Below are 14680 nucleotides of genomic sequence, written 5' to 3'. Positions count from 1 at the left end.
GAAAAGCTCTGCAACATATACTAAAATCCACTTATTTCTTTTCACAACCTAAGCTCCACCTCCATTTAGTTTGTTACAATTAAATACTTATTCCTGGCAAAAAAATCAAATTTTCACTGACGGATTACAAATCAACTTTGCTGACAACAATGTTTGATCAATATAATTCAGTTTGGGAATGCTGATTTTTCAATCTTAATAATTTTAGCTACATTTTAACTGAATCAATTACTTTGTTCAATGTATGAAGTTCATATTCAGCAAGTGTTTAATTAGCAAAAAAGTGTGCTCCACTCCAAAAAAATGGAAAAAATAATGATAAAAAAAACCCTGAGTTTCAGTTACTATTTCATAAGTCATTAAAAAAAAAACCTAACTAGTTAGATGTTATTAAAAATACACCACATTAATAATCTAGTACAGCGATTTTCAGTCGGTGTGGGCAAGAATTTTTAAAACATGCAGTCGATACCTGACTAGTCAGGGGCACTGACCTCTTGTCCCTTAGCTTATCAAATTAAAAATATGACAACAGCCAACAAAATGATAGCTGTTCATATGAATGAATAAAAATTACATCCATTTTTCCATCAGATCAGGAAAAAATGTATTTTTTGGTGTGCCGCATTATTTTAGTAACTAGTTTATGTGTTTCATGAGATGAAAATGGTTGAAAACAGCTGATCTAATACAACAAAAAAGGTAAACAAAAACTAACCAGTCTATATTTCCATCTGGATAAAACATAAACTCCCTGCTGGATTGCTTAACCATTTGCATTCAGAAGTACCAAAAACTAAAATCCTTTTTACTGAAGAACTTCAGTACACAGGACTTGTTTCCTATATACCACCCTATCAAAATGATCAGTATTATTCCACAATATCATCATTTAGTTTGAAACCACTTGAAAAAAAAAAAAGACCAAAACTGCCAATGGTTACGTTGTAAAGAACTGGCTAGATACTACATACTGTTATTTTATAACTACAACCAAAAGACTGAAAAAGACTACACTGCCCCCAAGATTCAGAATGCAGACTAGGAAATAGCACATGTAGTCACGATGTCCCTTGAACCACATGACCTTCCCAGGAAAACAGAGCCTTAAACTTTAAATGAGAACTCCCCATTCACCCTAAGTTAAAACAAGGCAGGAGCGAGAAGCCAGAGCGGCACAGACAGATCTAAGGCTGACTAGTTAGAACGGGTCATGGACAGCTGACTCTCTGTGCTTTTGGCTACTCCCCTTACCGTTAGAAGATCTGGGAGGGAGGAAAGGAGCAGAAACATCCCAGAATCCGGGCAGAAAAGTCCCTGGTCTCGAGGAAAGGGTTTGGGGAGTCAGGGAGAGGCAGCACCGTGTGTGGTGACCCTTAGTGAGTACGCACTCGGGCAGTTCGACTCTTACTGAGGTTTTAGGAGGCCTCGCGAGGCCCACAGTCCCCGCGACCGTGGCTCCTCAGGACGTACCGGCCTCTGATGCACCCTCTGCCGGCTCGGGAGCCCATCCCTCACCCACCCACCAGGTAACTCAAGGGCATGTAGGATTCCGACTCGGGGTTACGCGGGCCAAGAAACAGCAAGACACGTGCCAGTCACTTTTCTTAGCGTAATCCCTCCGCAGCCGCCTTCAAACTAGTTTTAATCACGCCCCACCCCTACTGGCGTCACCTCCGCTACTGGAGCGCTTTCCAGCAGCTTCCAGAACTGTCGCCTCCCTCAACCCAGTCACTCACAGATGGCCGGCTCTGCAGCCACCAGCCCCGCCCCCAGTCGTCGTCGCGAATGAAACTGCTGCTGCAGCAGCCAGGCTGAAGGCACACCTCTGCGGGAGCGTAGCGGAAGTGCCCCCGTCATCGCCTTCCGCCACACTTACGGACATAATCCTTTTGGGCCCCGGGCGGAGTAGGAAGGGGAACTTCTTTGTCGCGGACTCAAGCCGGAAGCTGTTTTCCTAGCGGGGATGGCGGTGGGGGAGGGTAGGCTGAGGTTGAACGTGGAGTGAACGTTGCACTGTGCGGTGGAACTGGAGTTCGAGTCGAACCGGTGCGAAAAAGAGTACTCGCCGCAGGTAAGGCAGAAGGTGTCCTTCAGCTCGCGAAATAGGAAAAGAGGACAGAACCTAATTGATCTGTGAAGCAGTGTGCACGCTGAAAGAATGGGCTGGGCTGGGAGAGGGAGGGGCTGGGACTAGGTTCCAGTGGGAGGGGTAGAGGATCAAGGTATGTAGATAGAGGTATAGGTTCGTTTGGACTGAGAGGTAAATGCTGAAGAGAAACCAGAGTTGTTTTCCCCTCTTGCAAAGAGAGTTTAGATGGGCAGGGTTTACGGAACTGTACGCCTTCTGGGATTTCCAATGTTGGGGTTTGAAACTGATCTCTGCGGGTCCTAGACATCTTTGACTCACTATGGCTGGGTTTGGTCCCCGACCTGGTGGGCGCGAAAGCCGACTCCATTCTTCGGTTTCACTTCACGTCTGTTGTGGCCTCACCTTTGCACTTGCTGACCCCTACTTGGTCTTGGAGGTCAAGCTCAAATAGGTATAAGGCTCCTCTTGTAACTGTTTGTTCTTTGGGTTTTCCCACTTTGCACGCGGACTGTGAATTAAGCTTAATTGCATCTTGTTCGTTATTCCCAGGACAAAGTTTACACATACTGTGCTGTCTATTGGGTCCATACTGCGTTAATAATTCACATTCGGGCTTCTAGAGTACCAGTGGCTCACAGAGGTTATGGAAAAGGGGGCGTCAGAAGAAAGATGCTGTGGGGTGAAGAGTAGAGGAGGGTCAAACTGTGAGGTCACTATGCAGTGACCTGTCGTTTAAATCATAATGCTACTGTTAGGCAACATTCGCTGTTTCTGAACTATATATAATCAGGTTGGTGTTAAGAGGTGATCGTAAGCTGGGCAGGGACAAGCTCAGACTTGTTTTATAGAAGCATCACTTCGGCGGTGATAATTGATGCGGATGGCAGGAAAAGAGGTAGGGATTTGAGACGCTTCCAGAGAACTGTCTACATAATTGGTGTCTTCTGCGTGAAGAAGAGGGAAGTGAAAGAGTAGAGAAACACTCAAATTTTCTGGTGTATGTGTTCGGAAGGAGGGACATGCCAAAATATAGACGAGAGACAAGAGAGAGGAGCTGGTTATTTTTTAAGGGAGGACAAAGGAAGTTGTATTTGAAAGACCTGAACAGGCCAATTCTGGTATCTTATTAAGTGAATTTTCCTCCAGGTGGGGATGTTCTGCATATTTAGGATTTCATCCACCAATCTACCTGCTTTTCTCATTGAGCTGTTGGTGGGATTAGGGGAGCAGATCTGAATGCTCCTCCTGTTTCACTTTTATAATTGAGAGCCAGGGAGAACCACCTGGAAAAGTTTTCTTGATTCCTGAAGCAAATGGAAATTTTCATTGAAAATAATTTAATCAAGGTACAGAGATTACCTGTTTTTCTTTTGAGAATGATACAAGATGGGTTTCATATTTTCTACAGAGTGAAGTATAAAATTAGCACCAAATATATAGCAGTTAAAATTTACTATGTGTCAGATGCTAAACATTTTACATGTGTTAGTGCACTTAATTCTTAGGACCACCAATTTTACAAAGAAATTGCTGAAACCAGACCTGGAGGTGTAGAGCCCCATCCTTTAGCTACTCTGAAACTGTAGAAGTTTGTCTCTTTCCTCTATAGTTTCCTTTTGTAAGCAGATTGATTATAAGTAGACCCAGCCAGAGATAATAAAGTGGTGTTGTCCATGAGCAGCTTAAAAATAAAAAATTAAGCACCAGTCTTGTTTTTAATTCTTTGCTATGGTTCTCCATGGGGTTTTTTTTTGCCTCTCAGGAGACATTTTTGATTGTCACAGCTGAGGAGTGAGTACCATTGGCATCTAGTGGGTAGAGGTCATAGATGTTGCTAAACATCACATAAAATGCACAGGGCAGCACTCACAACAAAGAATGAGCTGGTCCAAATATCTATAATGCTGTAGTTGAGAAATCCTGCCTTATGGATAATTTTTTCAGGAATAGGAAATTGAGATTCATTGATATTCAGGAAGAGTTATTTAAAAAAAATATTTCTTGTCTTGAAGGTGTGTAAAGTGTATATATATGGAATGAACTAGCATAACTAGTTTTTTAAGTGAACTGATGAACTGCAGTTTCCCAGGAGATGGTTGTTATGGAATCATGATTTCTAGGTTTGGGACTTTTGTTTGAAATTATTTTACAACAGCCCTGCTAAGTGATGATTCACTCAGCATATAGGTCTCCTGTCTCTGGTTTTCCTGTATTTTAAATCCATATCTACACTACTTCCAACAATCACTTTTCTTACACTGAGCTCCAGTCTCCTAATTTTGACTTTCCTGAATGTGATTCTAGGTCATGGGACTACACTCAGAACAGGCTTGTTACATGTGTAATTTGTACTGTGACAGTGTTTATATATTTTTTGTTCTGATACAGATCATTTACTTTAATACGAAATAGTATCTTGTTGGCAGCTTTTGAAAAGCAGCACTATTGTCAGTTGAAGTATTGTTTGTGGTTGAAAGCACAAGTGTGTGGAGTTCTTCGGTCCCTTGTCAAGTAATGGCACACGGATCTGAGGTTGTTAAAGTATTTTCCTAGTGTAATGCTGGCATTTGTTTTAAACTGTGCATAAACTCTAAAAACTTAGGCATTCAAACTCTGGTCAGTAAAAAATGGCTTTAAATAATAGTTACCTCTATTACAAGTTTTGATAAGTTTGCTTAGAAATGAATCTGTGAAAACCAGTCCTATTGCCAGTCTCTGCTCTCTCCCCACGAATCTGCTAGACTTATAAATATATTTAAGTATTTTTTCACTTCAAGATTACAGTCTCAGAATATGTTTATCCTAGGGTATATAGTTCTCAAAATATACTTTATATATACTTTTTGTAAAATACCAAAGCTCTATTTCAAGTTAAGTAGGATATTTATTTAATTATCTGTTGGCTTTTTTTTTTCCAGGGTTCATTGAAAAATCGTTAGTGATATTGACATGTTTCAAGTGAAATAAATTAGCCAATGACTCGGAATGATGGATTCCTTGAAGAATGGAAATGGTTTGCCAATGATTGGACCAGGGACTGATATAGGGGTATCTTCACTCCACATGGTGGGGTATTTGGGAAAAGTTAGTGAACTTATTTTTTGCCTCAGTGCAGACTTGGGTGTTTCTTCTATTTTCAAGACTTAATTTGATTTTAATTTTACCATTTAACTTATAAATGTATCATCTACCACGGAAATCTTACAGTATTGGCGAAAGATTTTTTTAATTTGTTTACCTCTCTGTTTTATTAATAAGTGAAAGTAGAAATAAAACGCAGACCTTATGATTTAGTGTTCTTTGAAAATATGGAACATGTATTTTTTTCTGGCAATTTACATTATTTTTTTTCTTGAAAATAAAACATGTTATTTCTAACACTTAAATTTTAATATTTAAAACTACAATATATTCTTTTTAGAATAATTGCTGTATTTATAGCCTATATACATATTTTTATTTGCCATGTTGAAAATATTTTGCCAGGATACTTCTAAGTGAAAGTTGTAATTCTTTTCTGGTTGTTTTTCCATTTAACTGTACTTTGGCACAATCTAGTAATGTCTGTATTTTAATTTCCTTTATTTCTCTTTTAGACTTATGATTCTGCTAACATCCCGTCAGATGGGTATTGTCCTGTTTGTAGAGAGAAGGGAAAGTTAAAAGCCTTAAAGACTTACCAAATTAGTTTTCAAGAATCTATCTATTTGTGTGAAGATCCACAGGTAATGTATTCATTTTAGATGGTATCAAGGTTTTGGCTTTTTGCTTTCTTCGGTGTTTAATTTGTACTCATTTTGTGTTATTTAGACTGTACAGTTTTAATACTCAGAGTTTCTGGATATGTCTGGTATAGCCTTTTAAATATTTTGTTTTTCTATCTGGTTTCCTGAGTTATTGTAAGAAGATGTTTATTTTTATTGTCATTAGACTTGTGAGAGGAAAAAATACATTTCAAGATTGATTTTTTTTTTTTAACCTTGTTGGTGGGCTCTTGTTAGCTGCTGGTGTGTAGTAGTTAATCTCTTCTCTTCGGTTTATTAGTTTCGGAATGTACTGGAAAAGTTATTAATCTCTACATTATATACTGAGGCTCTAAATATCTTTTAGGATTAATTACAGTAATTTGTATTTATGCTAGCAAACTTGTATATAGGAGCTCATTAAACTCCATAATACACTGTGTTTTATTGTACTTGACAGTTATAAAACTGTTATATACACATGTAATTCTCAACACTTTTAAAGGTAGGTGTTTCAACTTTGTGAATAAGAAAACAGATGCAGAGAGTTTAGGAACTCAAGATCTCCATAAAGCTGCAGAGCTCTGATTGGACCACATACTTCTAATTTTAAATACTTTATTTTTTTCATCCTTACCCGAGGACATTTTTTCATTGCTTTTAGAGAGAGAGGAAGGGAGAGAGAGAAGCACCGATTGGTTGCCTCCTGTATGCTGGGGGTTGCATATACCCAGACCAGATATCAAACCTGCAACCTAGGTATGCGCCCTGACTGGGAATTGAACCCGCAACCTTTCAGTTACGGGATGATGCTCCAACTAACTGAGCCACACTGGCCAGGACTAATTTCAGATACTTGTATTCCAGGTCAGCTAGCAGTTCAGAATCACCTGGAGTGCTTTTTCAAAAATACCTGGTACCAGATGCTGATAGAGTTGACCCAGAATTCTGTATTTTTGTAATTTTTGAGGGTGAGTCTGATGATTAACCAGGTTTGGAAAATACTAGACTAAATCATACTGTTGGTGATAGATGCTTTGCTGAGTACAACTTGAGGAAAATCTCAGGCATTCGTACAATTAGGAATAAATTCTTTTTGCATTTATTCAGTAAATATTTTTTGAGCATCACTATATTGACACTGTTTCCTATGCTAGGATACAATGAGTGAAACGAAATTTTCTTGCTCTGAAGAATGTTATGTTCTAGAGTTGGGATGAAAATAAACAAATTAAGTTTATTTTTTGTTTGTGAGGTGGTGAAAAGTGCTATGGAGAAAAATAAATCCACAGGGAGAGTTTCAGGGAATACGGAGATCACAGTTTTAAATAGTGTGGTGAAGGGAATTCTTCATTTCTCAATGTGACATTTGTGCAGAGACCTGAAGGAGATGAAAAGGAATGAGCGTCCAAGGCAGGGAGCATTACAGGTATAAGGTCTTGAGAGTGGAAGCTGCCTGTTCATGTTTGTGCCACTGCCAGGAAGCCCTGCATCTGGATCTGAGTACATGAGCAGTCGTGGAAGATGGGTCAGTCAGAAAAATAATGGGGAGGGTGCTGGACCAAATAAGGTGTTTATAAGCCATTTTAAGGTCTCTGGATGACACAATCTGACTTACATGTTAAAAGGGTCACAGTGGCTGCTGCGTTGAAAATAATAGGTCATGCGCAAGAACCTGATGCAGGCAGTCTAGTTGGAAGGCACGTTTAGTATTCCAAGGGGAGCAAGTATGGCCAAGGTAATGAGGCATGGTTGGATTCTGTGTATGTTTTAAAAGTGGAGCCAAAGGGAATGGCTGAACAATTGGGATACATGGTAGGAGAGGGGAAAATCAGGGATGATTCTTAGAATTTTGGCTTGAATGATTGGAAGAATGGAGTTGCTAGTTACTGAGATGAGAAGGTTTTGGGAAGAGGAAGAGGAAGATTTTGGGAAGGGGAAAGACCAGGAGGTCAGGACCAGTCAAGCCAGTGGCATCTAATGTCTGTGGGTATGTGGAGCACACAGATCTATGTCTGGCTTTAGGTGGGGAGTTTAGGATTGGAGATGCATGTTTGGGAGCCATCAGTATATGGATATTGAACCATGAGACTGGGGAGTTTACCTAGGGGTATGGATAAAAAGAACAATAAACCATAAAGGGCCCAAGTTTATTGTTCTTTTATTAAGTAGGGGTGCTGACTCTGCTTAGGATGGGGTAAAGATTTTTTGCCCATTAAAATTTTTTATTTTTTTAATTCGTGGTAAAAAAATAAAACTTTTTTCCTCCTCTTTGTATTTTGACTTTGAGAGTATGTTTATTAAAGCTGGGGACAGTGAAATAAGGAAGGGCTTAGGACAGAATAAGCAAGAGGAGGGAGCCTAGGCAGGGCTGTGCTGGCTCTAGAAATGTTATAAGAAAGAAATGAACCTTGGTGGGGCTGCTGTCAGAGAAAAAGGGGGCCTTGGAGACAGGTTCAGGGGGTTAGTCTGGGATGAGCTGCTGCTAACCATTGCTCTCCTTGTTGCCAGTCTTGTGGGGACCCTCAGAGGTTAGGAAATGTGTGCCTGTAGGGAAGAAGGAGGAAGGAAAAGGCGGGAGTGTGTTCCCTGGAGGGGGAGTGCACAGTTGAAACTCTGTCCCCTTAAATAACTCCCTATTCCCTTCCAGCCTTTGGCAACCACCGTTCTACCTTCTGTCGCTATGGATTTGACTACTCTAGGTACCTCATTCTTATAGGTCATATAGTATTTGTATTTTTGTGATGGGCTTATTTCACTTAGCATAATGTCCTCAAGATTTATCTGTGTTATAGCATATAACAGAATTTTCTAACTTTTAAAAGGCTAAATAGTACTCCATTTTGTGCATATACCAGATTTTCTTTTTGTTTGTCCATGGTCATTTGGATTGCTTCCACCTCTTAACTATTATGAATAATGCTTCAGTGAACATGGGTGTACAAATATCTCTTTGAGATCCTGCTTTCAATTTTGGTGGGTATGTACCTTTTTATGTCTGTTTGAATACAAAATTATTGCTATTGACTTTAAAGTGTTCTCCATTTAGCGACATGTAGTAGAGTTTAGGAAGTAAAAGTATTAAGTTGAGAGTCAAGCTGCTGTTTGATGGTGACTGCACATCTAGTTGTTAACAGCAGAATCCAGAACTTGTCTTATTAAAGAATTTCCTAACAAATGCACTATTATGAGTACCTTGTTCACTGGTATTAAAGAAGGTGTATTTTAAATGAGGATTTTTAGTACATTTCAGTCATCTGCTGCTGTGAAATGAACCACCTCAAAACTTAGTGACTAAAATAACTTAATGGTTTCACTTGCTCCTCATGATTCTGTAGGTTAGCCAGGAAGTCTTTATGCTTCAGACGGTGCTGGCTGACAGTTGGTGCCAGCTGCCATCTGGGAACTCAGCTCAGGCAGTCAGCCATGGTCTCAGCTCTTTCCCACGAGGGTCTCCCTGTGAGACTTATTGGGCTTCTTGTAGTATGATGGCTGGGACTGAGAAGGAGCGTTCCAGAAGGAGGGCTCTAGGAGGACAAGCCCAGTGAGCCAGTGCTTATCAGGCCTTCATGTGCATCATGCTTGCTAATGTTCCATCAAAGCTAGTCACATGGCCCAGCCCAAAGGTGTGTGGTAGGGGCTGATTCTATGAGCATATGAATACCAAGAGATGTGGTTCTTTAGTTCACTGGAAGTTGCCAAGATAGCAGTCTGCCATACTTTTGTAGAAGGCGGCAAATATTTGTTTGTTTCAGTTAGAGTTGACATTCAGCCTTGCTCAGTATTAGTTTCAGGTGTATAGCATAATGGTTGGACAATCATGTAGTTTACAGAGTGGTCCCTCTGATATTTCAGGTACCCACCTGGCCCCATACACAGTTGTTACAGTATTATTGACTGTTTTCCCTATGCTGTACTTTACGCCTCTGTGACTGTTCTGTAACTGCCAATTTATACTTCTCAATCCCTTCACCTTTTTCACCCAACCTGACTCTCCTCTGTCAACCATTAGTCCATTTAAGGTGGCGTATTTTAAATGAGGGCACATAGAATATATATTTCTCGAATTTGTCTTGTAAAATATTTTGCTGGTTTTCAAACTTAGGAAAAAATTGTTGATTTTTAGTGATTTGTTTACACTGTTGATACTTAGCTGGAAATGAAAATTCATCCAGTTAGACCCTTAAACCCCATAAGGATATAAAGTTGATGTGCTATTTTTCTTAGATTAATATTCATTAATATTAAGAAACAAATTATTCCCTGCAACATTTTTTATTTGAAAATACTTTTGTAATTTTTAGGGTTATGCAGTGCCTGTCCCAAAAAGAGTAACACCCATCATAAAATGTGTCTTTACACTGTTGGAATTTTTTAATTCACTTGACATTAAGGCAAAAGTATGTATGTTTTCCTTGTTAGCTTAAGCTAGTGTGTAATTCAGATTAAAGCCTTGATCAGATTATTAACCAGGAAAAATTATTCTTTTGGGGAACAAATTTCTGGTTAAATAGTTGTTTAGCCCTAGTTCTTTTGAATTTAGATTGATACTATACCCTCTAATGTGAAATTAATGCTAAAATTTTATACATTTTTTTCATAACTTAGAGTAAAGTAAAATTTGAGATTGTTTGAATTTTTGTAGTTTTTATCATTTTATTTTTTCTTCCTAGTGCATCTATCCTTTGGGTTCTAGATCACTTAACTTAATTTCTTCTGATTTGGAAGATCGTCACACTCCAAATAAGCCTCAAAAAAGGAAACTCTTGGAAACCAACTATAAAGATTCATCATCTTTAGCAGATTCCAAAAAAATTAAAAGTCATATAGTTATTGATAATGAACGAGTTTTGAACAGCAAACATAATGGAAAAGCACATGACTTGCCGTATTCACTACACAGTGGTCAGCAGAGTCCAGTTAGGACCACTGACTTCTTGGGACAGGAGGAAGTTTTGGAAGCTGCTGTTATTGATGTGGCTACTGAAGATACTACTGCAGTCGACGTTTCTGGAACTGGAGAGACTGCCCGCCAAAATGAAGGAGGCACATCTGAACTGGAAATGTTACCAGGGAGCAGATGTATACCATTTTGCCAGACGTCATGTGTTCAGTGGAAAAATTCTTATGCCCTCTGTTGGTTAGACTGTATCCTGTCAGTGTTGGTGCACTTGGAAGTGGTAAAAAATGTGGTGATGACTGACCTGTGCCCTAAAAAGGAGTCTGTGTTCTGGCAGTTGTTTACAAAGTATAATCAAGCCAGTCAGCTTCTGCATACCAGTCACTTGGATGCAGTTAAAGGTTGGTAATAATATTATATTTCTCTTTAATTTGTAAGGAAATTAATGTTGAGTTTTGTTTCACAGCATGTGGTAAAGATGCCGTCAGTAGCCTCTGTTTTACATGGAGACCTGGGAGCAAGGAGCCGAGGGAGTGTCATGAAGCTTGGGTAACACAAGTGCAATATCTTGACAGCCTCAAAAGACATCTTTTTAAAAAACTGGGTAAAGAGGGTGTGGGGTATCTTAGCTCTTAGGGTAATGGTGGTCATTATAGACTAGCCCAGCAAAGTAAAATTTTAAGTTTTTAAATTGCCTTAAAGCAGATAAGTACAAATTACCCACAATTGTGCAACTCCCTCCAAATCTCTTTTCACAATGAGGGAAATATTTTTTGTTTTAGTTTCTATAAAATAGGGTACCCGTGAACCCACCTCCCAACCCAAGAAGAATTAAAATATTCCCAGTAACTGACATCTACCTATGTGTTCTTCCCCATCTCACCCTCCACCTCCTTCCAGAGGTAATCGTCATCCTGAAATGTTTTATTTTTTCTTAATAGTTTTCCCTATATATGTATGTCTAAACTATATATTGTCTAGTTTGTTTTCAACTTTATACAAAGGATATACAGTATGTCTTCTGGGACCTTTTTTCTTTTCATACAGGTTTATCTATGAAGCTGCTTGTATTTGTGCTTCGTTGCTTTTCATTGCTATAGAATGTTTCCATTTTGTAAATATATCAATGTATTTCTTTATTCATCTGTCACTAGGTTTTTTGCCTTTAATAAATACTGCTGCTATGACTTCTCAGGCATGACTTCTGGGATACAAGTAGTGTTGTCCTAGGAATGGAATTGCCAGATCGTAGGCTCTTGAATTCAGTTTATAATGTGATGGTGAATTGTTTTCCAAAGTGTTTTTACCAATTAGTACTCCCATTAGCAATGTGTGAGAGATCTTCCTGACCCATATATTCTCCCTTGGTTATTTTCAAACTTGAAGATTTTGCTATTTGAGTGACGTAAAATGGTCTGTGGCCTTGGTTTGCCTTTCTCGGATTTTAAAGAGGTTAAATAGCTCTTCGTGTGTGTGCTCCCTCTTCTGTAAAATGCCTGTTTGTGTCTTATCAATATCAGTTCTCTTGTCATGTTCTTACAGATTTGGATGAGTTGATGTTTTTGTTGCTGTTTTTATATCAGATATGTGTTGCTTAATCTCCCAGTTTTTATTTTGTATGGTTACTTTTTAAAATGTATTGATTGATGTTTTGAGAGAGAGAGAAACATCAATTTATGCATTCATTGGTTGATTCTTGCATGCGCTCTTACCTGGGATCAAATCTGCAACCTTGGCATATCAGGATGATGCTCTAACCAACTGAGCTACCCAATCAGGGCTTGTATATTTACTCTTTAAAAGATGTCTTTGGTTGACGGACATTGTTATCTTTTTTTCTTTGATAGCTAGTAATGTGGTTTTTAAAATAAATCTTTCCTTTCCCCCAAATTAGAAAGTCACTCTCCTATACTTTCACTGAAAACTCATAAAGTTTTGCTTTTGACATTGGAATTTTTAATTCTGCTGGAGTTAATTTTTGTGTATGGTATATGGTAAGGACACATTTTTTTTTCCCAATGTGGAGCCAGTTTTTCTAGCTCTACTTTTGTCTCAGTTGATCTGCCATGCCACTTGTATCTTGTAACATTCCGTGTGTGTGTGTGTGTGCAGCTGTTCCTTAATTCAGTTTTGTTCTCTTGGTCACTTTATCTGTCCCTGAACCAGTACCACACTATTTCAATTATTAGGCCTTTTTAGGTCTTGTTTTCTGTTAGCGTAAGAATTCTCACATTTATTAAGTTGACCTTGCTTGCAATCTTATGTATACATCTTACCTACTGTTTCCCCACTGGTGACCATTCAAGCTACTTGCTGTTTTTTGCTATGAGGAATAAACACTGTGACAAGTATCTAAATATCCTTTGACTCCATTGCTGAGTATATCCTAGAAGGGATATTAAAATATGAATATAAACATTTTTTCTGAATGGCTTTCCAAAGGCTTATGTCAACATACAATTCCACTTTCACATGTAGAAGAAAACATCCCAGAGCACTCTATAATCACTCCTGGGTGAAAACATTTAAAAAGTTATAATTTTATTAGGTAAGAAATATTTTGTTTCAATTTGACTTTCTTTGATATTGCATTTTTTTGCAATTTTTAAAATTCAATTTTTCACAAGCATTTTTGCTTTTGTCTTCTCTGTAGTCCTGTTTTCTATTATTACAGAAATCCCAATACTGAGTAGGTGATGATTGTTCTATTGGTTGTTGCAGAAGAGCATACCTTGTTCAAATTTTGACCTAAATATTAAATTAATTGTGTTTATATTTTAATCTTATATTAATTTTTTACAGATAACTATAGTCTTCATAATACGATTGTAATTACATTTGTTTGAGCTTCATTGCTTTGAATTGTGTTTCAGGATATATATGGTATACTACAGAGACAAGGGAGGAAGTATTAAGAAAATTTTGTGTTTTGCATTTTGTCTCTTCAAAATTTATTGCCTTATAAACTTTTGTTCTTGGCAGTGTCTTAATTTTTTTAAAGATATAAATTGATGAGAAATTGATAACATTCTGTACTTTATTTTTAGATGGAGGTTGTAAAAAACTTACTTCGAAAATATTTGCAAAGATAGAGACCTGTCTAAATGAAGTCAGAAATAACATTTTTATCAGGCTTCAGCCTCAGCTTAGATGCAGATTAGGTAAGTAAGTTGTGTAATTTAACATCATAGGGAAATGTAATACTGCTTTATTATTTTGAATGGTCCAGATTCCTAGGGGAGAGAATCTGGGTGGTTTCGTATAGGAATTAACCACTGGTTAAATCATTAGTGGGCAGAGCTGGTCCATGTAAAAGGATGCAAGCTGTGTTTCAGCCCTGGAGAGTATGATAGTCTCACAAACAGGTGAAGACTTGGGTACTTGGGTTGCCTTTTCAATCTTTCCTACAGTAGACTAATCCAGCTGAAAATGTACCTAAGGAATTTTAAAGTAAACAATAGTGATAGGAACCCATTAAATAAGAATCTCAAGATGGAGCTCAGGTATCAGGAATTTTAGAAGCCCCTGCGTGATTCTTGCAAATGGACAAGGTTGAGAATTTGTCTAATCAGCCTGAGTAATTGTACTTTGCCTGCTAGTGATTGGTTTAGAAATGCACAGGTAGTACAGTTTTTGCCTATGGGATATGAGGGAAAGTATACTGATGACCTTTCAGGGACATTTTCTTACCTTTAAAATAGGGCATAAGAATGAGACCCGCTTTGTCCTCTGTTGGCATTTGGCCTCTGGGAACAGTGTGGAGCAAGGGCACTAGATCTTTGGGTCTTTCTAAATGTTCGTAGTATTGCGTAAAGGAACTGTAATGATTTGTTTGGGTGCTTGAGGGGGATGTCTTTTATTTCTGTTTATCTTTGTATTAACTCTTTAAATATTATAGAAGCAGAATATATAGTATTTATTATTAAATTGTGTAAAATGTCAATG

The 14680-nt window shown here is 38.2% G+C and overlaps 2 protein-coding genes across 2 annotated transcripts in view; one reads left to right on the top strand and one right to left on the bottom strand.

The window, feature by feature from the left end:
• LOC150012389 (uncharacterized) overlaps positions 1–1860 on the bottom strand; it is a 143093-nt gene extending 141233 nt beyond the window's left edge. Inside the window, exon 1 of the mRNA XM_090275167.1 lies at positions 1740–1860. Within this exon, the coding sequence (XP_090131293.1) occupies positions 1740–1860 (121 nt within the window). The remainder of the gene's footprint in view (positions 1–1739) is intronic.
• Positions 1861–1907: 47 nt separating this feature from the next.
• USPL1 (ubiquitin specific peptidase like 1) overlaps positions 1908–14680 on the top strand; it is a 34601-nt gene continuing 21828 nt past the window's right edge. Inside the window, exons 1-5 of the mRNA XM_090273736.1 lie at positions 1908–2074; positions 5011–5176; positions 5689–5817; positions 10509–11136; positions 13783–13896. Of these exons, the coding sequence (XP_090129862.1) occupies positions 5078–5176; positions 5689–5817; positions 10509–11136; positions 13783–13896 (970 nt within the window). The 5' untranslated portion in view covers positions 1908–2074; positions 5011–5077. The remainder of the gene's footprint in view (positions 2075–5010; positions 5177–5688; positions 5818–10508; positions 11137–13782; positions 13897–14680) is intronic.

The sequence above is a fragment of the Furipterus horrens genome, unplaced genomic scaffold, assembly GCF_987537825.1.
Source record: "Furipterus horrens unplaced genomic scaffold, mFurHor1.1.pri manual_scaffold_4, whole genome shotgun sequence".
Taxonomy (NCBI): Eukaryota; Metazoa; Chordata; class Mammalia; order Chiroptera; family Furipteridae; genus Furipterus; species Furipterus horrens.
Note: the sequence above shows the minus strand (reverse complement) of the source record. Positions and strands in the feature narration are given on the sequence as shown.